We start from the raw sequence: 26,529 nt of genomic DNA, 5'->3' as shown, positions 1-26,529 counted from the left end.
CAGCCGGAGCGGTCATTGTTTTATATTTAATAAAGGGAATATATTAATACCAAAACGATATCAATTACACATAGCCTTGACAACGGCAGAATAATTAGAGCAATTCTAAAGGATGCACACGCTGTAAAACAAAAGAAAGAAAAATGAAAAGCAAAGTCTTGAGCACCACAGCTCTGAAAAAGCTTTCTAAAATGAGGCCTCCAACAGTGCACAAACACCATCGTCAGGTCTAACCCGCATTTTGAATCACAAGTGTCATTTTCACCCTTCTCCGCAGCGAGACACCTCCGGCTGTGAGCACGTCAACCTGATCTGGCTTTGCCCCTTCCTCTGACGCTTGCTTTGATCTCATTGCTTGGAGTGCGACTCCGTGTATCTGCTCCCGTGTTCCGTCTCTTGATCCTCGTCCCCTTTTGACAGGTACAGTTTCTGTCGTTTAATTTAGCCTAATTTACTTCACTTGGGCCCCTACCCACCGTTTTCATTTTTGACAGTGATTGCTCTTAAAAATTGGTAGGACGGCGAATAGCATGAGGGATGCATGTTTGTTTACTGGAGGCGATAAGGGAGCAGAGGTGGATCGTGTTTACCAAATTAGTTTATTTATCATCTCCACGCCCAAATCGCATCTTTCTTCTAGCTAAGCTTGATCCCACATCCGGGAGTCAAAGCATCCTCCTGAGGACGAACAAGCTAGCGCCACACTCCACAGGCCTTTAGCTAACCTGCAGGTTCATGTTACGACCTTCTTCCCTGGTAGTATTATCGCTTCGCTAGTTAGCTTTCCGGACCGTGGATCTCACCGTATTACACGTCTGATCAATCGATACTTGTTGCTGCATCCTCCGTTATATTCTATGATTTTATTTCTCAATTTCTGCGAGTCGTCGTGGCGTGAGAACTGAATTTTTTACTTGAAATTTATGTGCAGATAGGTGGCGAAGGTGATCCCACGAGAGGCGCTGCTGGAAATGGCTTGTGAATATGAAACTTGGGAGGAGAGGCTACAGGATCCAACTGCCACTCCGGTGTCTTTGCCATTAGAATTTCTGAAAACCATCACACACGATTTTTCAAGCGAGCAAGAGCTTGGGAGCGGTGGGAGTGGCGTGGTTTACAAGGTAAGAATGACCAGTTCCTTCCACTTAACTAACCAAATATTTTTCAGCAATTAACACTTACTATAGGGAGTTCTTCCGAGTGGGAAACTCATTGCTGTCAAGAAGCTCTTGGACCTACATAATATGGGAGATGAGAAATTCCGGAAGGAGGTCAGTTCTCTTATGGGGATCAAGCACCGAAACGTAGTGCAGTTTGTAGGTTACTGCGCCGAATCAAGTTTTGAAGCGATAGACCTGCAAGGGAATGGGAATTATATTTTGGCTGAAATACCGAAAAGATTGCTCTGCTTTGAGCATGTGTGTAATAAAAGCCTAGACAAGTATATATCTGGTACGATTATAAACTCTACATTGTTTATTACTTTTTGTGACTCGAGCTTAATTGCTTAAATCACCCTGACATGAGGTGGTGCTGTGTTAGGGTATTAATAAGTAAAGGAGTTCAGATTTTGTTTTCTTTGTTTCATCAATTTGATAGATGAATCTTCGGGCCTTGAGTGGAGCGTGAGATACGAAATAATCAGAGGAATTTGTGCTGGTTTGCATTATCTTCATGAGGAATGCCACATTGTTCATCTCGACTTGAAACCTGAAAATATATTGATGGATGCTACAATGGTGCCAAAGATTGCGGACTTCGGTCTGTCAAGGATCTTCGGAGACAAGCAATCACGAATCATCACTCAAAATTTTCTAGGAATCCGGTAATATGTGCCCTCATCTATAGCATTTTATGTTCTTTTTTGCGATGTCTCATACTTCCAAACTGTGTTGCAGTGGATATATGGCACCAGAATACATAATCCAAGGCATTGTCTCCATCAAGGCCGACATGTACAGTTTTGGTGTTCTAATTATCGAGATACTCACAGGTTGTAGATACTATCCCCTCAGCAAGGAAAATAATCCTCAGGGGTCTGATACATCTTTCCAGCACTTCAAAGAGAAAGTAAGATAAAGTAACCAAGATTTTGCATATTGAGAATCAAACAACATTCCCTCCAGATTATATGAGCATGAGCATAGTGTTTAAACAAACATACGACAACTAAAAGAAGTACATTAAATAAACACTATGGAATAAAAGGCACATGCTAATAATCACTATCCTGTCATTGACTATCTGTAAGAATCATTTACCTACTTATTATGCAGAGGCTGGGTGTAATGCTTAATTTTTTTGAGTAATAAAGTGCCCCTTATCGAAAAATTTACCTACTTATTTCTAGATGTTTTGATAAAAGGTGAGAAATGCAACGTACATGATGTTATCTCTGTCTTAGACAATAGGCTCGAGAAGAGCCCGACTTTAAATTAATAAAGCCACACCGGCAGCATCCATACAAAGTACCAACAACACCGGAAACCAACATATGAGCCACACACGAAACACGCCCAACTCGGACAACAGATAAGCATAGAAGTCAGATACAGGCACAAAGCAAACAAAGCATCCTAACAGCATGTCTACGCCCCAACGTAGACATTCACACAGCCGACGCACAAGTCCTGGGGTCTTCTAGGTAGGATCCTTGATAGAAGCATACATCGCCCTGATATTGTGAATCGTCAGCTCGATCATCGTCAGGTCCTATCTCCTAGCCAGTGGCCTCCACACCTGCAGATACATTGATAATTTATAGAGCGCATGAGCTGGTTGGTTAGGGAAAACCCCTTCTATCGTAAACTTGTTGCGAATGTTCCATTAGGTCCAACAGAGGGCAGCACCGCAAATCCAAAGGACGCGTTTGGATTGGCCCTCACATTGTTGAAGCTGTCTATAGAGGTCGGCAAAACACGAGGGGTTCCAGGAGCATCCCAACAGTTCCCTAACTGCGCTCCAGAGGAACTTGGCCATGGGGCAAATGAAGAACATATGATTAGTGTCCTCATGTTCATCACACAACGTGCATCTCCCATTAGATGGGCCATGTCGCTGCTGGATGTTGCCATTAGTGGGTAAGCGTTTACGCACTAACTGCCACAGGAACACTCTGATCTTGAGCGGGATGGCAACCCGCCAGAGCTCGCTGTAATGCTTTCGGGCCGTTCCTTGACACAACTTGTGGTAAAGCGAACTAACCGTGAACTTCCCGGAACGCTCCAGGGTCCATGTGAGCTCGTCCGGTCGGGGCGACAGGTTGGTCCCCGCCAACATGCATCGCATCGCCTCCCACTCTAACCTCTCGCCCCTACTCAAGGTTCGACGGAAGGGGATCACCCAGTCCCCCCCCCCCCTCTCCCACTATGCGCTACCAACGCCTCAGGGTCCTCCGCAATAGCATATAGGGAAGGGAAGCGTGCCCTAAGGGTTGTAGGGCCGGTCCATTAGTCAAGCTAGAGCATGGTGGAGGTGCCATTACCCACCAAATGTCGATCTGGCCCCCAAGCGCAGGACACCCTTAATATGCTGAAGCGCATTCCAAAACTGCGACCCGGGACGGTGGTTATCAGTCAAGAGATCTTTGGATCGGAGGTATTTTGTCTTATAAGGTCCGCCCACAAGCCCTGTTCCCCAGAGTAAAGCTTCCAGATCCATTTCGCCATGAGGCAGATGTTCATAATCTTGGTGTCCATATTATCTTTATCTTGAGACTATGGTTATCTTTCAAGGTTTTTACAGTTAGTTTGATGTTTGAAATTATGTTTGAATACGCTTTAACATGGTGTTGATTATTTTCATAACTCCTAAACTCACGAGCGCAATTTCACAAATACTTGAAACTTGGAGAAAAAGGTTGCAGAATTCTGAGGGAGACACAATGTGGGAACAAGTACGAGTATGCACTGAATTAGGGATACAATGTGTTGACTTTAACCCATATAATAGACCAGTTACAAAGCATATGATTGATAAGCTTGATGGCGTGAATATTATGGATGGAGCCATTAAAACCAAGTTGAGCGGTACTTCGGCAGTAGTGCAGGCGCAATTATGTTCGATCACGTCACAAAATATGCTTCAAGTGAAACAATTTTTGGTAATTTGTGTACATTTATATTTTCCATTTTGTTTTTATTATCTCGTGGATGCTATAAAATGTGATTGGTTGTTCAATAGATCCAAGAAGCTTTGAATACTCTGCATCAAGGATATAAGGGGACAGAGGTGAGTCTTCCCCTTAAATGTAGTTGCCAAAGACTGCAGACATAACCAGACAATTCAACTCGTAACTTAGTCTCCCTATTCAAACAAATCAGATGTACATGACTGGAGTCAGACTGTTTTTTAGTAAAAAAAAGCGAATTGGGGAAGCGGACGTCGATAACTCAATGATTTAGATATCTAGTTGTTTGTTCACAAGTATAACATTGTTCTATATGGGTTAATCATCATTTATTGAAGAGGGGCAAACACGATTTGTACAAACAGCCTGTATATGAGAATAATTATCTCGACAGTTCTGAAAATTTATCTGCACGAAGTATTATTTTTGAAAAATGTTCCATCTTTCATGAAAGATATTCATCTACCTGATTGAACAAAAAAAAGTCCAGCTTATAGGAAATGTTCCTATTAGAAATCGGTACTTCTTTCAGATCTATGTTGATTAGAGTGGGGGCACGATCGGTTTACCAAGGAATGCATAAATGTTACATCTCTAATATCTAATTAGTGTAACCCAACCACATAAAAATACATGGGGTCGATCTAATTTCAAGTTTTTTTTCAAGGTCCTCAATCTAAAATAACATACTATTCCCAATCAACTAAACTGGCACTCCCTTGATTGCAGATAAGTTGTGATCAAGAGGAGGGCCACTGGGGGGATCATGCAAAATTGACGAATATTTGCAGAGAAACAGGAGAAGAAAATATCAAATCTGAGGTATGTGTATAAAACATTGTAAACATAAATCTAACAAAGGTCAACAATCACACTACATACTATTTTAAAAAGAGCTTTACCATGGTTGTGTACCTTTCCAGATCAAAATACCATTTAACAGTATTCCAGAAGAAGCTAATAAACATGATGTCCTGGAGAGCATGCTATGTGATGAGAGTGTTGAGCCGACATTTCTTGAGTTATCACTCTTACAGGAAATCACGAGTAATTTCTCTGATGATCATGAGATTGGTAGGAGTCGTTCAGGAGTGATTTACAAGGTATACACCTTTTTATTAACTGAACCAGTTTACAATTTCAAATCTTAGCCATGCTTAATTTGAATGCTGTGAATGCAAAAAAAAAAAAAACCTGAAACGCTATTACTGGTTAATTCTAACAATGGAGATTGAACAGGGAAATCTTTCAAATGGGAGTACTGTCATTGTGAAGAGAATCTCAATTTCAATTGCAATTGGTGACCAATTATTTCTGTGTGCGGTTAAGTCCCTCATGGGTGTTAAGCACAACAACATAGTACGGTTTCTAGGTTACTGTGCTAACGCGGAAGGGAAGGTGGCAATGGAAGGGGGCGAAAGCGTTATTGTAATGGTGCGAGAGAGGTTGCTCTGCTTCGAATATCTGTCTAATGGGAATCTTAAGAGCCTTCTTACTGGTATGTGTAGTGATGGGATAGTTGATTCTTTTACTTCTCTCTTTTTATGTTGTCTTTTATCATTCCTTCTTATTTTTTAGGAATTTCAAATTACATGTTGCTGATCGTCTATGTTCACAAATCCAGATGAATCTCGTGGATTTGACTGGCGTACACGCTATCAAGCAATTATAGGAATTTGTCAAGGCTTGTGTTATCTTCACGATGGTTTTATCTCTCATCTAGATCTCAAGTTAGACAATATATTATTTGACGATAAAATGGTTCCAAAAATATTGGAATATGGTTTTTCAAGAGTATTTAGTGAGGCGATAAGACGGACTGTCCTTAAAAACATCCATGGATCTCTGTAAGTCAAGTCTAGGTTGAGAACTCAATTTTCTTTGGTATTTACAATTCCATTATTTCGTCGGATGATAATCGGGTTTGAATATCTTTGTGCATTATAACCATGCAGGGCATATATGACAACGCCAGAGTACTTGGCTGGTGGACAAATCACACTGAAGTCTGACATATACTGTCTGGGCTATTTAATTATGCAGATAGTAACCGGACAAAGCAAAACGAACTACTCAGACACAGAGTTAGCAAGTGTAAGAATAATTTTATCAAAGCGCTTTAGTATAAAGGCATCATTTTCTAAGGAATCATGCTACATTACTATTTTCCTTATCATTATTAAAGAAATGGTATGCTTGATATGTAAAAATAGACCCGAGTATAATATACTAGTCAATTACATAAGTAGACTTTCATCGTTCTAGTGACATAATTCTATATAAACATACATCTTTATGGGAAAATAAAATCTTAGCTGATACTATATCGTTTAGTTGAAACCGTAAAATACTCTATTTTCTAAACGTGAGTATTTGTTTTCAAAACAGAACATGCAATATTTGTAGCTTTGCTTGGAACAAAATCTTCAACGACTAGTGTTCCACGAGAAACTACTACTATATTTTCTAGAATCAAGGGTGGGATATTGAATAGCCATCACTAATTGAGGGTCCGGGTGCTTAGATTGGACACAGCGATTTACAGGAAACGATTTCCCTTGATGGTAAAAAATTTATAGGAGTGATGCATGTTGCATGATGCTTCCACGATTGCAATTGCGAGAGGAAGGACAAAAGTAGGAGAAAGTACCCTGTGGCCTGTGGAAACAAAAGTTATGGGGAAAGGAGTTTGTGGAAGTAGAGAATGTAGTGGGCAGGTTCCTGGAAGGAGTTGAAGCAAACTTGTGATCACCTGATCCTTCACAAACTAGTCTTTTTCTTGTAAAATACTTTCACAAACTAATCTCAAGATTAGTAATTGGAGGTCTATTTTGTTTCTTCCATAAACACCTTGGGAAGATTTATTAAACACACATAAAAGACTTCGACAGAAGGCAATTACAACTCCGAAGCCTGCAAGTTAGGAGTGGCAGCTCCCCAAAGGAGATCTAATTTTTTTGGGTGCTCTGGGCACAGCACACCCAGCAGAGGCTGTGATGAAAAAAAAAGAAATACAGTGATATCACTGTTTCCATGGACCATGCCAGAAATATACCTTTTTCTTTCCCCTAGGCTTAGCAGAGTGCAAATTATATGAATGTTCATGTGTTTCACATCATTTATTGATATCTGAGTACATGTGTTTGCATATTTCAATCTAATATTAGAGATATCATGTGTCTAAATGATCTCTAATTCAGACTCTGCTTCTCAAATACATAGATAACTGAAAGTTGGAGGAGTAGGCTAGAACCGGAAGCGTCGAAGGGGCACACATTCGAAACATGTTCCCAACAAGTAAAAATATGCATTGAGATAGGGATAAACTGCATGGACCATGACCCTGGGAACAGACCTACTACTCGGTGTATCGTCCGTAGGCTTGATAATAAAAGGGAAATGGAACAGTCATTCGGAAGTGACGTAAGTAATTCATCCCCGAAGAAGGTATGTATGTGCATTGAATTCGTGCCATGTCACATATAGTTAGTTCCAACCCCTAATCTAATTAAAAATGTGAAAACTCTTTCAAGATTCATATTTTTGCTGCAGATAAGTTCTCTGTCTAAGCGGATGCAAATAAGCCCTCTGTCTAAGCTAAGCTCTCTGTCTAAGTTGATGCAAATAAGCCCTGTGTCTAAGATGATTGTCTGCAAGCAGATGATTTTTCCAGCGCTACGGGCGCCACGGGCGCTACACTCAGCGGGTGTAAAGGTAAGTTATGAGTGAAATACTCTCCCCCCTCCAAGATAATCAATGTTCTACTTTTGTTCTAAACTAAATATTTTATGTTTGATCAAGTTTGTAGGAAACATATAAACATTTAAAACCCATTAATCATACAATAAATTTTCGTACTATATAAATTTTCCTTAGGATACCTAGATAGGCAACTTCCTCCAAAACAATTAAGTAGAATTTAGAACATATATTTTATAAAACAATCAAATGTTGGTCACCAGTAAAAATATTTTGAGTAGATATATTAAAAGCATATGTACATATTTGTCTAGAAAATCAAAGCATAATTAAATCTAGACTTATATGTTAGGAAACGACTAATATCGAACTTATGTTCCGGATGCGACAATAACGTGTAAATGTTTAATCTTTTCCAAAGCTAGTCATTGGAGAAAGCTTTTAGAAAAGATTTAACTGCCAAACAATCACCTTTTCGCTTTGTTAAATTTGGCCAATCATGTACAGTCTTACGGTCGATATTTTTCAACCATTAAACGGTTGTTTATTTCATCGTTTCTTTGTGAAAAAATTATATATGTATCGTGAATTTATACTATTCCTGGATGCAACTACTCTCAGATGTGTTTTACACAATCTATGCAATATCTATCATACCTGAGAGTCTGTACATGTAGTATGGAGTTCATAAGACTATTGTGGTAGTATTTACACTACCTTTTAGGTAGTATGTACAAGTTTTTCATATACTATTTTTATTATGTGCAAATATGAAGGTATTTAAAAAATATTGCACAAAGTATGGCCATATAACTTGCTTTGAAGTATGTTAGATGTAGTATATGAACATACTGAAACCGGTAATATATTACCTATTATGAGTAAGATGGATTTTCCCTACAACTTCATGTTGTAGAATTGTGAACCTTGGGAGAATCAACCATAGGCCGGATGGCTACTGGGGTGGTTGTACCCTCAACTCACAAGGAAAAAACCTTAGATTTGAGATCATGTATATATTTTTTAAGGTTCATACTGCTTTATTTATAGTTTTTTGAAAATGATAGCATAGAGTGGGTATATAGAAATCCATGAAAATAATAAATTGTAAGAGTACATGACAAAAAGTTCCCTAAAGCACCAATTATAAAAACACTTAAGATGAGGATTGCAGCGCGGAATATGTTTTATTTGTTGCTCTATGTACTAATAGGGCCATATCCTATTTGAATTTCTTCCTACACCCGAAAAGATTGGGTGTGATTCCTTTGACATCATGTATTTTTTAGATAAAGAGAATATATTAATATCAAAAGATACCAATCACATTCAGCCTCTGCAACAACGCCTCACCCTAGTGGTAGTACGGATGCACACAGCCAAAAAAGAGTAAAGAAAACTAAGAAATAAAAGTTCCGCTACAACATTTCAGACCTAGCAACAACAATACAACCACCACCATGACAACACCTGAAATAGAGACTCTCCAAAAGCGACGCCTCCAAGAAGGGAACAGTGCACCATCGCCGTCGTCGCCCGACCAAAGGTCTTAGGTTTTCACCCTGAAGATAGTCCCCACTCTCAAAACAATGCCTCCAACAAGGTCATTGTCAGTCACAACTAGTTAAGGCCAGACCTTGGGTTTTCACCCTTAGAGGTAAGACTCTGAACTTCACCTGTGCTGCCGCCTCCACATGCATACCACTGTTGCGGAGCCTGGAACGCCAAGCAAATCCCTCAGCATCACGGAGACTCGAACCTCCTTTAGTCAGTCCACCAATCCGGCATTCATGATATTCCTTCTTCTGACTTCACCATGGACCAAAGAGTCACCTAATGTCAACACAGAGTAAAGCATCGCGCCGGTCCCTCCGGAACCAAACGGTCGGAATAAAAACATGGGTGCGCGCGACCGAATACCACCCGATCCAGCAAACTCCAGGCAAAAGATGCATTGTTCCATTCGCCGGCGGAGCTTTCCGGAACTCATCTCTCTGGCCAGATCAAGGCAAACTGACCTCCGGTAGATCTTCATCTTCGCTTGCGAGAAACCCAAGGACCGCCACAAAAAACAAAGCAAGACCAGCAGCCCTCACGCCGCCAGTCCCTCCTACCGGATCACCAGCGAAGAGGACGGCATCGCGGATCAAGCGTACCACCGCCGAAGCATCACCGGGGGCAGAGGCCGCCACCGCTCCACCGAATCCTCCATGGCTACCGATGGAGAGCATCAGGCCCCGGCCAAGTAGTCGTGCCGCCCGGCTTCCTCCACCAGCGCTTCATCACCTCCCATGGAACGCCGCCGCAGAAGCCCTCTCCTCCCCCTCGTCGTTCGACGAAAGGGGCGCCGCCACCGCCACCGGGACCAGGGCCGAGTCCGGCAGCAGCGGCGGCTGCTCGGGGCGGGGCGGGCGGATCCTCCGTCGCCTGGGAGGGGGGCGGGAGAGGAGGAGGGCATTGACATCATGCATATCTTAACAACATCACAAGGTTGGATTACTCAAAAAATTTAAGCATTACACCCAGCCTCTGCATAACTAAGATGCACACAGCCGTCCGAGTATCAAGTCTGACAAAATAAGAGTTCCAAAAAGAAAACAAAGAAAACCAACTAGACTAAGCTTCATGGGCTTCAATTTGTCGATTATGCAGCCACCCATGTTTGGAAATAAACTCCTTGACCGTATTCTCCAACCGTGTAGACACCCGTAAAAAGGTCGTGGTCCTCCAATCGATGAAGTGACTATGAATGGAGCAAAGTTGTACACCGGTAAATGACCTGCATAAGAGAAGAACTTTTATCATTAAAAATCTTGTCATTTCTACATAGTCAAAGTGATCATACGATAGCAATCGGTGCCCACTTTGATAAGCGTTTTATACCTAAGGTCCACCTCATTTAGCCAATTGCCAAAAATATTTGCAATGCTACGAGGTGGGTATAAGGTAGGACCCATTTGAATGATTGACCATATAGATCTAGCAACCTGACAGTTGAAGACAAGGTGTTTTATTGTCTAATCTTCGTGATAAAAAACACATTTCTTACAACCCTGCCAGTTGCGTTTTGCAAGGTTATCTTTAGTTAGAATCACACCCCGACGAAGGTACCATGCAAAAACTTTTGTTTTCAGAGATATCTTCATCTTCTAGATGGATTTATTGTTGGCAACCGGTTGACAGGGTATAATATATAAGTGCTTTGTACATGGATTTTACCGAGAATACACCATTCTTGGTGAGACTCAATAGAATTCATCAGTCCACTGAACCAACTGGATTGAAGCTAACCTCTGTAGCAATTCATTCTAACTAGTTAGGCGGGGGCCAATAAGATCACGCCTAAACGTCATAGAGGGTGGAGAAGTTTCCATCACCTTCTGCAAGGTATCTCCCTTATGACGAACAATATTGTATAAAGCTAGATATTGTCCGCGAAGAGTGGTTGTTCCCAATCATCTATCCTCTCAGAACCGAATCTCCGACCCATTCCTGATAGAGAAAGAACCATATGGGAAAAAGTGCTTCTTAGTTGCCATAATGTCAGCCCAAAAGTGTGACATCACCCAGTTTTCAAAGAACCTGAGAGGTTGCTTTTGAACACACATACTTTTTCCGCAATAGTTGTTGCCGAACATCATCCTCAGTTAACAACCTGGCCAACCATTTTCCTAGAAATGCTATGTTTTTAACTTCAAGATCATGAACACCAAGTCCACCTTGATCTTTTGAACGATGGACAACACTCCATTTTGTCAAACGATATTTTTTCTTCTCACTATCCCCTTGCCAAAAGAATCTAGATCGGAAATAATCCAATCTACGTAAAACTCCTTTGGGAAACTGGAAGAAACAAATCATATATAGTACTATATTCCTAAGTACTTAATTTAAATTTATGAGAACTAATCTTTTCCCTAGGGATAGTAATTTACCTTTCCAGCTACTAAGATATTGCTGAAGGCTTTCATCAACGAGTTTCCATTCAGCCAAAGTCAGTCTCCGATAATGAATCGGAATACCAAGATAACTAATTGGAAAACAACCAAGCCCACCTCTAAATAACTCAGCATATAAGTTGACATCATCTTTAGCGTCGAACAGAACAATTCTCTTTTATGAAAGTTAATCTCAAGACTCGATAACTGCTCGAATGCTGAAAGAATTAACTTCAGGTTTCGTGCTTTTACCAAGTCATGATCCATAAACAGTATTGTGTCAATGACATACTAAAGAATTGATAAGCCCCCATCAACCAAATGAGGGACTACCCCTTCAATCTAGCCATCAACCTTAGCACACACAATTATAATAGCAAGCATATTCGCCACAATGTTCAATAACATTGGAGATAGAGGACCCCCTTGCCTCAAACCTTTTTTTGCTTGGAAGTATCGACCAATATCATCATTGACCTTAATGGCAACACTTCCACCAAAAGCAAAGTTATTTATTAGAGCGTGCCACTCATCAGAAAAACCTTTCAACCTGAGTGTTTGTTGAAGAAAATACCATTTAACTTTATCATAGAATTTTTCAAAGTCGATTTTGAGAATAACCCCATTCAGCTTTTTGTGATGCATCTCATGGATTGTTTCATGCAAAGTGACAACTCCATCTAGGATGTATCTACCTTGCATGAACGCAGTCTATGGCGGGCGCACCACATGATCAACCACAGAATTACGTCTAATCGTAGCCACTTTGGTGAAAAATTTAAAACAGACATTAAGAAGACATATTGGTCTATACTGTTGAATTCGTTCCGCATCAGTAACTTTTGGTAATAGAATAATTTCACCGAAATTGATACAGAACAGGTCCAGTTGCCCCACATGGAGTTCCGCAAACAGTTCCAATAAATCTTGCTTAATTATGTCCTAGAAGGACTGATAAAATTCAGTCGGAAAGCCATCAGGGTCTGGCGACTTATTGTGCTCCATTTGGAAAACCGTTTTTCTTATCTCCTCCTCGGAAAAGGGGCGGCCAGAATCGCGTTTTCTTCTAGAGAAACTTGGGGTATATCATCATTCCTGGCTTCATCCATGGATATATCAGATTCATTCGGTGCGCAAACAAACCTTTATAATATGATGCAATATAGGACTTGAGCTGCTCATGGCCTTCGATCACGCCCTCTTCGAATGAGTTTCTTTCTGCGTCTACCATTGTCCACACTATGAAAGTATCCCGTATTCTAAAATCTAGGCTCTCACACATGCCAGTAAAATGCGAGACTCCCTTCTCTTGGTCTTCTATCTTGACGTCAATAAAGTTTGGAGTCACAAAGAGCTTTTGTATATTCATTCCTTTTTCAAGAACAAGACAATTCCGCCACTTCTTATAATCGTTGACTGCACAAGCATATGGTCCATGCACAATGTTCTCCGTAAGAAATCCGAAGGATGAGATTCGAGATGAGTTTCGGAAAGGAAAATCACCTCCAGGTTACAATGCTTCTTCGCATTGAGAACCGATCGAACTGCCAGATTGTTACCCGGCCCTCGATAGTTCAGTCCTAGAATTTTCATTGCGACCGGACGGATTGCCCACCGGAATCTGCCAATCCTATTGTGTTCTTTGAGTTTTTACCATCCTTCTTCATTGTCTTTTTTCTATCATTCGCTGGAGAAATTGGAGGGGTAGCATTAGCCATTCTGTCTCCATCAGTAACCATAGTTGCATGTGGCTGCTCCTACCCATATTTAAGCACTGTGAGAGCGCCCTCAAAACCCTCTAAATTCTGCATATCTACGCGCCTCTTAGCACCACTATCAGTCTCATCCCGGTCCTCCATTGTTATATCCCCTTTTTCATAGGACTGCTTGCCGTATCCTTTAAATTCTCACCGGTCTCTTCTTCAGTTTGTTTATAAGTAAGAGCATTGTACCTCCAACTCACGTACTCACCACGGCCACCAGCCATTAGCACCCCTACCACGGACTCATGTCCTAGTTCCTGGCTCACTACACCCTCTTGCATCGCCACAGCCAAAGAACCGACTATCTGATGATCTACCACCTCTTCCTCCTCCACGGGTACCACCAACACCCCTTCCTTTCCATGTTTCAAAATCGGCCTTCAGAAAGTCTCCCCATTTAAGAGTTTTCTCATCGTGCTGACCTATCCCACACTATGTATGAATGTGACCAAACAAACCGCATGCCCCACAAAATTTAGAAAGTTCCTCAAATTTGATTTGATAGAACTCCCTTTTTCTGCCATGAGAAGTCGTGACAAATCTAGCCAGAGGTTTTCTCACGTCTGGTCTGACTCAAACCCTGACAAAATTGCCCATACCCTGGATCAATGTCTCTACCTCAACAACCTTTCCGACTCTCTTCTTGGTCAGGTATGTGATCAGCACATTATTTTTGTGGCTAATAGGGAATTTATGTATTTGCATCCACGCAACAATGTAATTCAGATCAACAGACTCAGTCAGGAACAACCCATCGGAAGCTTCAATGGAGTCTGCATTATGTCGAAAGAGCCACGGTCCTCCATGTTCAACCTTCGGCCAATCTCCAAGACAAGCACACTGGATTGAAAACACGTTCTCCTCTAAAGGTGCAAAAATATTCTCTTTCGCGGTGCTCCAGGCTACCCGCATATATATGTTGCTGAAAAGTCTGAATACTGAAGAAATTTGTAGTATGAACCCTATCTAGGGCTGCCCAACATCGACCTTGTCCTCAAACACCAGGTCATCAATCTTGTCATCTTTGATGCCAAGACGCATAAGTGTGTCATCTAGGACCTCCCCCTTTTTTGTCCCTGATCCACTCGCCGATTTGTTTGCCGAACTATCCTGAGATGACGACCCCATGATCGCAGCAAGCCTTCGCATACCAAACCCTAGATGAGGTGATGGATTCTGGGTTTTATCCCCTTGCACCAACATGAGTGGGGAGGGGATCAGATCTCTCGGAGGGAACCTACTCGAGGTAGGGATCGAAAAACTCCACGTCGAGGCAGATCCCGAGGGTGGAGGTGGTAAACCCTAGTCGCCAGAGATGCCTAGGTCATGTATCTAATAAGTCATCAGGTTCATAGCGCTCGAAACATCATTGCTTGTTTTTATAACAATTGAAGCTGCACAACTTTTATTTCCCAGATAGTTGTATATTTTAGAAAGTAGAAACATCCGTTTTAGCGTTAAAAGTAGGCAAAAATAGAATTATTCTTTTCAAAAAAATATAAATTTTAAGTATCCTAAGTTATACTTTTTGTTAGCCTTATGTGCTGATGAGTCATTATTGTTCTTTTCCCTGTCATTACTGTTCTTAACCAGATAGTGCTCAAGGTGGCGCTCAACTGCAAGAACGGCAAATCATGCATCATGCACGTTGTGTCAAAAATCGATGGTAGAGTCTCCCTACTATAGCCATGATTTTCTCGTCCCTTGTCATTCATGCATGTACTTTTTGTCTCGACCGATGCTGTCATTGCTGTGTAACTGTCGCAGGAATAAGGTCGCTGGCATACGACAGCGGCAACAACACGTTGACGGTGCAGGGGTGCGTCGACGTGATGGTGATCGTGGCTGTGCTACGCAAGAGGAAGCACGGGGTGCATGTAATTACTGTGGGAGACGCAAAGATGGAGGAGGAAACTAGAACGCACTCAACGCGTTACTGCCCTGCGTGCCTGTCCAGCTACATCGCTGCCGCTGATGGCCAGGAGGCCTCCTGCACCATCATGTGAGATATCCAGCGTAAAATTTGTTACCACATCAAATTAAGGACGGAAGCGTGCATGCACGATCAGCCACCAAAAAAACATTTATAATGTACTAGCAAAAGTGCACGTGCGTTGCATCGGGTAACTAAATACCCAAGATGTTGACAATTCTCCTCTTTCTCACCATTCGCCGGACTATGGTAGATTGCAAGCCCCTGGCTGCATCTTGATTTATAATACCGTAAATTTGTAAGAATGGTTGGCAACATACTTAAATTTTATTACGATATGAATACTAAATTAGTACTCACTCCGTTCCATAAGTTACTCTTCTAACGGTTCAAAAATTTAGTACTCACTCCATTATTCGTGTCGCGAATTAAGATGTATCTATTCACAAAATATGTCGAGATACATCTAAATTTGCGACAAAAAGAAAGAAATGGATGGTATACTAATTTTTTTTTAGTTCAGTAAAAATCTTAGGGCAGAAATAGCTTAAATTAGAGCTGAATTAACAAAATACGATGGTCTTACTCATGTTGCAGGCCACAAAGCAGGTACCTGCTAATATCAACGCTATAATTTCTGTATTCCGGTCCTTATAAATTGCAATTCAAAATTATAAATGTAATAGTTAACTTGAGACAGTTAAAAGTATACATACCAGTAATGTAGTCTGAATTCATCAACACCATAATAAAGTAACCGACAATAAGAAACTTCACATGTAGTAATCGTACATCAACACACGGTACTTATAGTGCATTTGTGAGGCAGAAATGTGCTATCGTGGAGAATTACTCCTAGTGTGAATTTGACGTAGACCAAGTGTAATCTTTAAACAACATCGGCAAAATTAATTCAGTTTTTCAAATCGGGGTCACATTACGGTTGTTCACCAATGAATTGTCCAGGACTGGAAACAGAACATAAGTATGCTCTCTCTATCTGATTTAATTTCTCTAGCATGTACGAGTATGTTGAGTTCAGCCCAATGAACAGAATGCGGATTTCTGAAGAATGTACACCGGAAATTGCATATCATTAGACTGAACTTTTTCCAGCGTTTCCTTTCAGTGTTAGTACCGACGATACCCGGAGCACGCCGCCACCAAGCTCCTCTAGCGCCGGCCTGCTCATGATTTGGTTCTAATATTATCCCCTGATTCTTTCAAAAGAAAAAGGACGGAAGCGCACATTGATAGGATGAGACATTTCCTCCCTTCCTACTACCTCCGATCCGATTAAACTGACCCGTGTGCATGTGTACGCTGTATACGCGTCCATAAAAACGGATCGGATAGAGTACAAAAGAGACTTCAGATTTTTTTTTTCTTTTGCGAAAAAAAAGAGACTTCAGATTAGCCACATGAACTTGGCACGCGAGGCGCCTGACGACCCGACACGCACACGCGATGGACACCTCTTGTGCCAAGTTCGTGTGCATATATGGACGGTCAGAGATGAGCACTGCGCCGGGATGTTACCTTCTTCTGACAGATACACACATCCCGGGCCGAAAAAGTGTGGGAAACCAGTCCACTTTTAGCAAGCAATAGATCAATACAAAGCTTATTATATAATTGCACTTCCGAAGCAATTTCCGAGGTTTTCTTGTATGCGGATTGCGGAGTGTTCGGGCAGAGAAGAACCGTCGCAATTTCCATGATCATTCCAAGAAGGTTTCGGATGCGACCTTCACGTTTGAAATCCTAGCGCAGAAGAGGCTGATCTCATATCCTAGTGTACTTCTCTTCTCTTGTAGGGTTCAGTTCACTTCAGATACTAGAAATATACCCCCCCGCCCGTTTGCAGCGGGAATCTCTTAAAGAACTCCGTTATGTAAACGAAAGGATATAAGACGCAAAAAAAACAGAAAAAATTCTACAGAATATGCAAGATTTGATTGTAGAAAAATATTTGTGTATTTCACGACTAAAAAATAATGATATGAATAATTGTATTCCCTCCATATATGTTTATTAGAGTATTACACAATTGGAAAAAAATCACTTTGAATACTAATTTGGTCACCAAAATATAAGATATATGGCACAAAAATTATACATTTGGAAACTTCTTTTGAATATGAATCCAATTGTATAAACTTTATGGCACATATCTCATATTTTGTTAACCAAATTAATGTTTATTTTTTCTCGAAGTGCCTAATAGCGTATTAAAACCGGTATGGAGGTAGTATGTCTCAAAGAATTGATTATGTATACTCCATAGATATAGTTTCAATAATAAATCTAAATGGGATGACATGGATACATCATGCTCAAATAATTGATGGTGTGTGGATAATTTGTATGTAGAGATAAACTACTTCCTCTGTCTCATGAAAGTGAAGGAGATATGCCCTAGAGGCAATAATAAAGTGGTTATTATTTATATCTTTATGTTTATGATAAATGTTTATATATCATGCTATAATTGTATTAACCGAAACATTAGTATATGTGTGATATGTAGACAAACAAGAAGTCCCTAGTATGCCTCTTAAACTAGCTTGTTGATTAATGGATGATTAGTTTCATAATCATGAACATTGGATGTTATTAATAACAAGGTTATATCATTATATGAATGATGTAATGGACACACCCAATTAAGCGTAGCATAAGATCTCGTCATTAAGTTATTTGCTATAAGCTTTCGATACATAGTTACCTAGTCCTTATGACCATGAGATCATATAAATCACTTATACCGGAAAGGTACTTTGATTACACCAAACACCACTGCGTAAATGGGTGGCTATAAAAGTGGGATTAAGTATCTGGAAAGTATGAGTTGAAGCATATGGATCAACAGTGGGATTTGTCCATCCCGATGACGGATAGATATACTCTGGGCCCTCTCGGTGGAATGTCGTCTAATGTCTTGCAAGCATATGAATAAGTTCATAAGAGACCACATACCACGGTACGACTAAAGAGTACTTGTCAGGAGACGAGGTTGAACAAGGTATAGAGTGATACCAAAGATCAAACCTCGGACAAGTAAAATATCGCGAGACAAAGGGAATTAGTAATGTATGTGAATGGTTCATTCGATCACTAATGTCATCGTTGAATATGTGGGAGCCATTATGGATCTCCAGATCCCGCTATTGGTTATTGGTCGGAGTGAGTACTCAACCATGTCCGCATAGTTCACGAACCGTAGGGTGACACACTTAAAGTTGGATGTTGAAATGGTAGTACTTGAATATGGAATGGAGTTCGAATATTTTGTTCGGAGTCCCGGATGAGATCCCGGACATCACGAGGAGTTCCGGAATGGTCCGGAGAATAAGATTCATATATAGGATGTCATTTTATGTGAAATAAAATGTCGCGGAAGGTTCTATGGAAGGTTCTAGAAGGTTCTAGAAAAGTCCGGAAGAAACCACCAAGGAAGGTGGAGTCCACATGGGACTCCACCTCCATGGCCGGCCAGCCCTAGTGGGGGAGGAGTCCCAAGTGGACTCCCCCTTAGGGGGCCGGCCAACCCCCCCATATGGGAGGTGGAAATCCCACCTTTGGTGGGAGTCCTAGCTTGGCTAGGTTTCCCCACCATATGGAAGGTTTTTGGTTTGGGTCTTATTCGAAGACTTGGAGACCAACTCTTGGGGATCCACCAATATAATGAGGGGCCAAGGGGAGGGGGCCGGCCACCCCAAGACCACAGCCTGGCCGCCCCCCTTGAGTGGCCGGCCACCCCCTCCCAAACCCTAGCCGCCCCGCTCGTCCACTTCCCGCTCGCTTAGCGAAGCTACGCCGGATTTCTCCACCACCACCAACACCACACCGTCGTGCTGTCGGATTCAAGAGGAGCTACTACTTCCGCTGCCCGCTGGAACGGGGAGGTGGACGTCGTCTTCATCAACAACCGAACGTGTGACCGAGTACGGAGGTGCTGCCCGTTCGTGGCGCCGGAACCGATCGTGATCAAGATCTTCTACGCGCTTTTGCAAGCGGCAAGTGAACGTCTACCGCAGCAACAAGAGCCTCCTCTTGTAGGCTTTGGAATCTCTTCAAGGGTGAGACTCGATAATCCCCTCGTTGCTACCATCTTCTAGATTGCATCTTGGCTTGGATTTCGTGTTCGCGGTAGGAAAATTTTTGTTTTCTATGCAACGTTATCCTACAGTGGTATCAGAGCCGTGTCTATGCATAGATGGTTGCACGAGTAGAACACAATGGTTTGTGGGCGTTGATGCTCTTGTTATCTTTAGTTTGAGTACTTTGCATCTTTGTGGCATAGTGGGATGAAGCGGCTCGGACTAACTTTACATGACCGCGTTCATGAGACTTGTTCCTCGTTCGACATGCAACTTGTATTGCATAAGAGGCTTTGCGGGTGTCTGTCTCTCCTACTATAGTGAAGATTCAATTTACTCTTCTATCGAAAACATTAGTATCAACGTTGTGGTTCATGTTCGTAGGTAGATTAGATCTTTCTCGAAAACCCTAAACCACGTAAAATATGCAAACCAAATTAGAGACGTCTAACTTGTTTTTGCAGGGTTTGGTGATGTGATATGGCCATAATATGATGATGAATATGTATGAGATGATCATTATTGTATTGTGGCAACCGGCAGGAGCCTTATGGTTGTCTTTAAATTTCATGTTGAGTAGTATTTCAAAGTAGTTGTAATAGTTGCTACATGGAGGACAATCATGAAGACGGCGCCATTGACCTTGGTGCTTCGCCGACGATGATGGAGATCATGCCTGTTGATGATGGAGATCATGTCCGTGCTTTGGAGATGAAGATCAAAGGCGCAAAGACAAAAGGGCCATATCATATCACATATGAACTGCATGTGATGTTAATCCTTTTATGCATCTTATTTTGCTTAGATCGCGACGGTAGCATTATAAGATGATCCCTCTCACTAAAATCTCAAGATAATAAAGTGTTCATCCTTAGTAGCACCGTTGCCAAGACTTGTCGTTTCGAAGCATCTCGTGATGATCGGATGTGATAGAATCAACAAGTGCATACAACGGGTGCAAGACAGTTTTGCACATGCGGATACTAAGGTGGCCTTGACGAGCCTAGCATGTACAGACATGGTCTCGGAACACGTGATACCGAAAGGTAGAGCATGAATCATATGATTGATATGATGAACACTTTGAATGTTCGCCATTGAAATCACACCTTGTCTCGTGATGATCGGACTTAGGTGCGGTGGATTTGGTTCGTGTGATCACTAAGACAATGCGATGGATATTGTTTTAAGTGGGAGTTCACCTAGTTTTTAATTATATTGAATTAAAATTTGAACTCAATTTGTCATAAACATTAGTCTAAACTATTGCAAATATGTTGTAGATATGGCGTCCCCAATCAATTTTAACCAGTTCCTAGAGAAAGAAAAGCTTAAGAGCAACGGTAGCAACTTCACCGACTGGTTTCGTTATGTGAGGATTTTCCTCAATGGCGGAAATCTGCAATATGTGCTTGATGCACCGCTAGGTGACCCTCCTGCAGAAACTGAAACCGATGAAGTAAAAGTTGTTTACGCAACTCGGAAAACTCGGTACTCTCAAGTTCAGTGTGCCATCTTATGCAGTCTGGAAGCCGATCTTCAAAAACGTTTTGAGCACCACGATCCACATGAGTTAATCAATGAGTTGAAGACTATATTTGAGACTCATGCGGCCGTGGAATGCTATGAAGCATCGAAACACTTCTTCAGCTGCATGATGGAAGAAGGCAGCTCCGTTAGTGAGCACATGCTCGCCATGACCGGGCATGCGAAGAAACTCAGTGACTTGGGAATAGTGATTCCTAATAGACTGGGGATTAATCGTGTCCTTCAATCACTGCCACCTAGTTACAAGAACTTTGTGATGAACTACAATATGCAGAACATGAACAAAGAGTTACCTGAACTCTTCTCCATGCTAAAATCTGCTGAGATTGAGATCAAGAAAGAGCACCAAGTGTTGATGGTCAACAAGACCACCAGCTTCAAGAAACAGGGCAAGTCTAAAGGCAAGAACAGGAAGAGTGGCAAGAAAGCTGCCACGCCTCCTGTGAAACCTAAGGCGGCCCTAAGCGATGCTGAGTGCTATTACTGCAAGGAGAAGGGACACTGGAAGCGTAATTACTCCAAGTATTTGGCAGATCTGAAGAGCGGCCTTGTCAAGAAGAAGAAAGAAGGTATATCTGATATACATGTTATAGATGTTTATCTCACTGGTTCTCGTACTAGTACCTGGGTATTTGATACTGGTTCGGTTGCTCATATTTGTAACTCGAAACAGGAACTAAAGAATAAACGAAGACTACTGAAAGATGAAGTGACGATGCGCGTTGGAAATGGATCCAAAGTCGATGTGATCGCTGTCGGCACACTTCCTCTACATCTACCTTCGGGATTAGTTTTAAGCCTAAATAATTGTTATTTTGTACCCGCGTTGAGCATGAACATTATATCTGGATCTTGTTTAATGCAAGACGGTTATTCATTCAAGTCTGAGAATAATGGTTGTTCTATTTTTATGAATAATATCTTTTATGGTCGAGCACCTGAAAAGAATGGCTTATTTCTGTTAGATCTCGATAGTAGTGATACACATATACATAACATTGATGCTAAGCGAATTAAATTGAATGATAATTCTACTTATATGTGCTTGTCGTCTTGGTCATATTGGAGTGAAACGCATGAAGAAACTCCATACTGATGGATTACTTGAATCACTTGACTTTGAGTCACTTGATAGATGCGAAGCATGTCTAATGGGAAAAATGACTAAGACTCCATTTTCTAGAATAATGGAGCGAGCTACTGACTTATTGGAAATCATACATACCGATGTGTGCGGACCAATGAGCGTAGCATCGCGCGGTGGTTATCGTTATGTTCTAACCTTCACAGATGATCTGAGTAGATATGGGTATATCTATTTCATGAAACATAAATCCGAAACTTTTGAGAAGTTTAAGGAATTCCAAAGTGAAGTAGAAAATCAACGTAACAAGAAGATCAAATTTCTACGATCTGATCGCGGAGGTGAATATCTGAGTTATGAGTTTGGCGTGCATTTAAAGAAATGCGGAATACTTTCACAATTGACACCGCCGGGAACACCACAACGTAACGGTGTGTCCGAACGTCGTAATCGAACTCTCTTAGATATGGTTCGTTCTATGATGTCTCTTACTGATTTTCCGTTATCATTTTGGAGTTATGCATTAGAGACAGCCGCATTCACTTTAAATAGAGCACCATCAAAATCCGTAGAAACGACACCGTATGAATTATGGTTTAATAAGAAACCTAAGCTGTCGTTCGCTAAGAACGGAACCTTTCTTGAGAAAGAATTTCTCACTAAAGAAGTGACTGGAAGAAAAGTAGAACTCGATGAGATTGATGAATCTATACTCGTTGATCAGAGTAGCGCGATGGGAAGTTGTACGATCGCCTACACCGACAACAGAGGAAGCTAATGATAATGATCATGGAACTTCGAACGAGGAAACTACTGAACCTCACAGATCGACAAGGGAACGTGCCACTCCTGATTGGTATGATCCTTGTCTAAATGTCATGATTGTAGATAACAATGATGAGGACCCTGCGACGTATGAAGAAGCGATGATGAGCCCAGATTCCAACAAGTGGCAAGAAGCCATGAAATCCGAAATGGGATCCATGTATGATAACAAAGTATGGACTTTGATAGACTTACCTGATAGCCGAAAGGCTGTCGAGAATAAATGGATCTTCAAGAGAAAAACAGATGCTGATGGTAATATTACTGTCTATAAAGCTCGACTTGTCGCAAAGGGTTTCCGACAAATTCAAGGAGTTGACTACGATGAGACTTTCTCACCTGTAGCGAAGCTAAAATCTGTGAGGATTTTGTTAGCAATAGCTGCATTTTTCGATTATGAGATTTGGCAGATGGATGTCAAAACGGCGTTCCTTAATGGAGACATTGAGGAAGAGTTGTATATGGTACAACCCAAAGGTTTTGTCGATCCTAAAAATGCTGACAAAGTATGCAAACTTCAGCGTTCAATTTATGGACTGAAGCAAGCATCAAGAAGTTGGAACCGACGCTTTGATAAGGTGATCAAAGACTTCGGGTTTATACAGTGTCATGGAGAGGCCTGTATTTACAAGAAAGTGAGTGGAAGCTCTGTAGCATTCCTGATATTATATGTAGATGACATATTATTGATTGGGAATGATATAGAACTATTAAGCAGTGTAAAGGGTTATTTGAATAATAGTTTTTCAATGAAAGACCTTGGTGAAGCATCATATATATTAGGCATCAAGATTTATAGAGATAGATCAAGACGTCTAATAGGGCTATCACAGAGTACATACCTGGACAAGATTCTAAAGAAGTTTAGAATGGACGAAAGTAAGAAAGGATTCTTACCTATGTTACCAGGCAAGGTCTTGAGTAAGACTCAAGGTCCGGCTACGGCAGAAGAAAGAGAAAGGATGAGTCGGATCCCTATGCCTCGGCAGATGGGCTCTATCATGTATGCCATGCTATGTACAAGACCGGATATAGCACATGCTTTGTTAGTTTGACTAGCAGATATCAAAGTGATCCAGGAATGGAACAACTGGACAGCGGTCAAGAATATCCTGAAGTACTTGAAAAGAACTAAGGATATGTTTCTTTGTTATGGAGGTGACCAAGAGCTCGTTGTAACAAGTTACACCGATGCAAGTTGGAACACCGATCCTGATGACTCTAAGTCACAATGCAGGTACGTGTTTATATTGAATGGTGCTGCGATGGTGGGCAAGCTCGAAGCGGTGCACGGTGGCGAAATCCTCAACAGAATCGGAGTACATAGCGGCTTCCGGAGGCTTCATCAGAAGCGGTATGGATGAAGAGGTTCATTATAGAGCTCGGTGTGGTTCCTAGTGCATTGGACCCACTAGTCATATATTGTGACAACATGGGTGCCATCGCCAATGCACAAGAACCAAGGTCACACAAGAGGCTGAAGCATATCAAGCTGCGTTACCACTCGATTCGCGAGTACATCGAAGATGGAGAAGTAAAGATTTGCAAAGTACACACTGATCTGAATGTAGCAGATCCGTTGACTAAAGCTCTCCCTAGGGCAAAGCATGACCAACACCAGAATGCCATGGGTGTTAGGTATTTTACAATGTAATCTAGATTATTGACTCTAGTGCAAGTGGGAGACTGAAGGAGATATGCCCTAGAGGCAATAATAAAGTGGTTATTATTTATATCTTTATGTTTATGATAAATGTTTATATATCATGCTATAATTGTATTAACCGAAACATTAGTACATGTGTGATATGTAGACAAACAAGAAGTCCCTAGTATGCCTCTTAAACTAGCTTGTTGATTAATGGATGATTAGTTTCATAATCATGAACATTGGATGTTATTAATAACAAGGTTATATCATTATATGAATGATGTAATGGACACACCCAATTAAGCGTAGCATAAGATCTCGTCATTAAGTTATTTGCTATAAGCTTTCGATACATAGTTACCTAGTCCTTATGACCATGAGATCATATAAATCACTTATACCGGAAAGGTACTTTGATTACACCAAACACCACTGCGTAAATGGGTGGCTATAAAAGTGGGATTAAGTATCTGGAAAGTATGAGTTGAAGCATATGGATCAACAGTGGGATTTGTCCATCCCGATGACGGATAGATATACTCTGGGCCCTCTCGGTGGAATGTCGTCTAATGTCTTGCAAGCATATGAATAAGTTCATAAGAGACCACATACCACGGTACGAGTAAAGAGTACTTGTCAGGAGACGAGGTTGAACAAGGTATAGAGTGATACCAAAGATCAAACCTCGGACAAGTAAAATATCGCGAGACAAAGGGAATTAGTAATGTATGTGAATGGTTCATTCGATCACTAATGTCATCGTTGAATATGTGGGAGCCATTATGGATCTCCAGATCCCGCTATTGGTTATTGGTCGGAGTGAGTACTCAACCATGTCCGCATAGTTCACGAACCGTAGGGTGACACACTTAAAGTTGGATGTTGAAATGGTAGTACTTGAATATGGAATGGAGTTCGAATATTTTGTTCGGAGTCCCGGATGAGATCCCGGACATCACGAGGAGTTCCGGAATGGTCCGGAGAATAAGATTCATATATAGGATGTCATTTTATGTGAAATAAAATGTCGCGGAAGGTTCTATGGAAGGTTCTAGAAGGTTCTAGAAAAGTCCGGAAGAAACCACCAAGTGGGGGAGGAGTCCCAAGTGGACTCCCCCTTAGGGGGCCGGCCAACCCCCCCATATGGGAGGTGGAAATCCCACCTTTGGTGGGAGTCCTAGCTTGGCTAGGTTTCCCCACCATATGGAAGGTTTTTGGTTCGGGTCTTATTCGAAGACTTGGAGACCAACTCTTGGGGATCCACCTATATAATGAGGGGCCAAGGGGAGGGGGCCGGCCACCCCAAGACTACAGCCTGGCCGCCCCCCTTGAGTGGCCGGCCACCCCCTCCCAAACCCTAGCCGCCCCGCTCCTCCACTTCCCGCTCGCTTAGCGAAGCTACGCCGGATTTCTCCACCACCACCAACACCACACCGTCGTGCTGTCGGATTCAAGAGGAGCTACTACTTCCGCTGCCCGCTGGAACGGGGAGGTGGACGTCGTCTTCATCAACAACCGAACGTGTGACCGAGTACGGAGGTGCTGCCCGTTCGTGGCGCCGGAACCGATCGTGATCAAGATCTTCTACGCGCTTTTGCAAGCGGCAAGTGAACGTCTACCGCAGCAACAAGAGCCTCCTCTTGTAGGCTTTGGAATCTCTTCAAGGGTGAGACTCGATAATCCCCTCGTTGCTACCATCTTCTAGATTGCATCTTGGCTTGGATTTCGTGTTCGCGGTAGGAAAATTTTTGTTTTCTATGCAACGTTATCCTACAGAAAGTTATCTTAGATTTTATAAATTTAGATGTATCCACGTATAGATAGTGCCTAGATATATCTAAATTTAGACAAATCTA

At 41.7% G+C, this 26,529-nt stretch overlaps 1 protein-coding gene across 2 annotated transcripts; it reads left to right on the top strand.

The window, feature by feature from the left end:
- Positions 1-586: 586 nt before the first annotated feature.
- On the top strand, positions 587-15,821 carry LOC127305229 (uncharacterized). Of its 2 annotated transcripts, XM_051335621.1 has the most exons (15): positions 587-731; positions 932-1,121; positions 1,188-1,452; positions 1,600-1,825; positions 1,899-2,070; positions 4,183-4,230; positions 4,859-4,951; positions 5,053-5,232; positions 5,369-5,627; positions 5,754-5,976; positions 6,085-6,223; positions 7,352-7,576; positions 7,682-7,843; positions 15,123-15,195; positions 15,297-15,821. In XM_051335621.1, exons 2-15 carry the CDS (start codon positions 972-974, stop codon positions 15,533-15,535), a joined length of 2,454 nt encoding a protein of 817 aa, XP_051191581.1. In that variant the 5' UTR covers positions 587-731; positions 932-971; the 3' UTR covers positions 15,536-15,821. The 2 variants fall into 2 exon arrangements, with proteins under 2 accessions (XP_051191581.1, XP_051191582.1); XM_051335622.1 differs by lacking the exon at positions 4,183-4,230.
- Positions 15,822-26,529: the final 10,708 nt, after the last annotated feature.

The sequence above is a fragment of the Lolium perenne genome, chromosome 6, assembly GCF_019359855.2.
Source record: "Lolium perenne isolate Kyuss_39 chromosome 6, Kyuss_2.0, whole genome shotgun sequence".
Lineage (NCBI taxonomy): Eukaryota > Viridiplantae > Streptophyta > Magnoliopsida > Poales > Poaceae > Lolium > Lolium perenne.
Note: the sequence above shows the minus strand (reverse complement) of the source record. Positions and strands in the feature narration are given on the sequence as shown.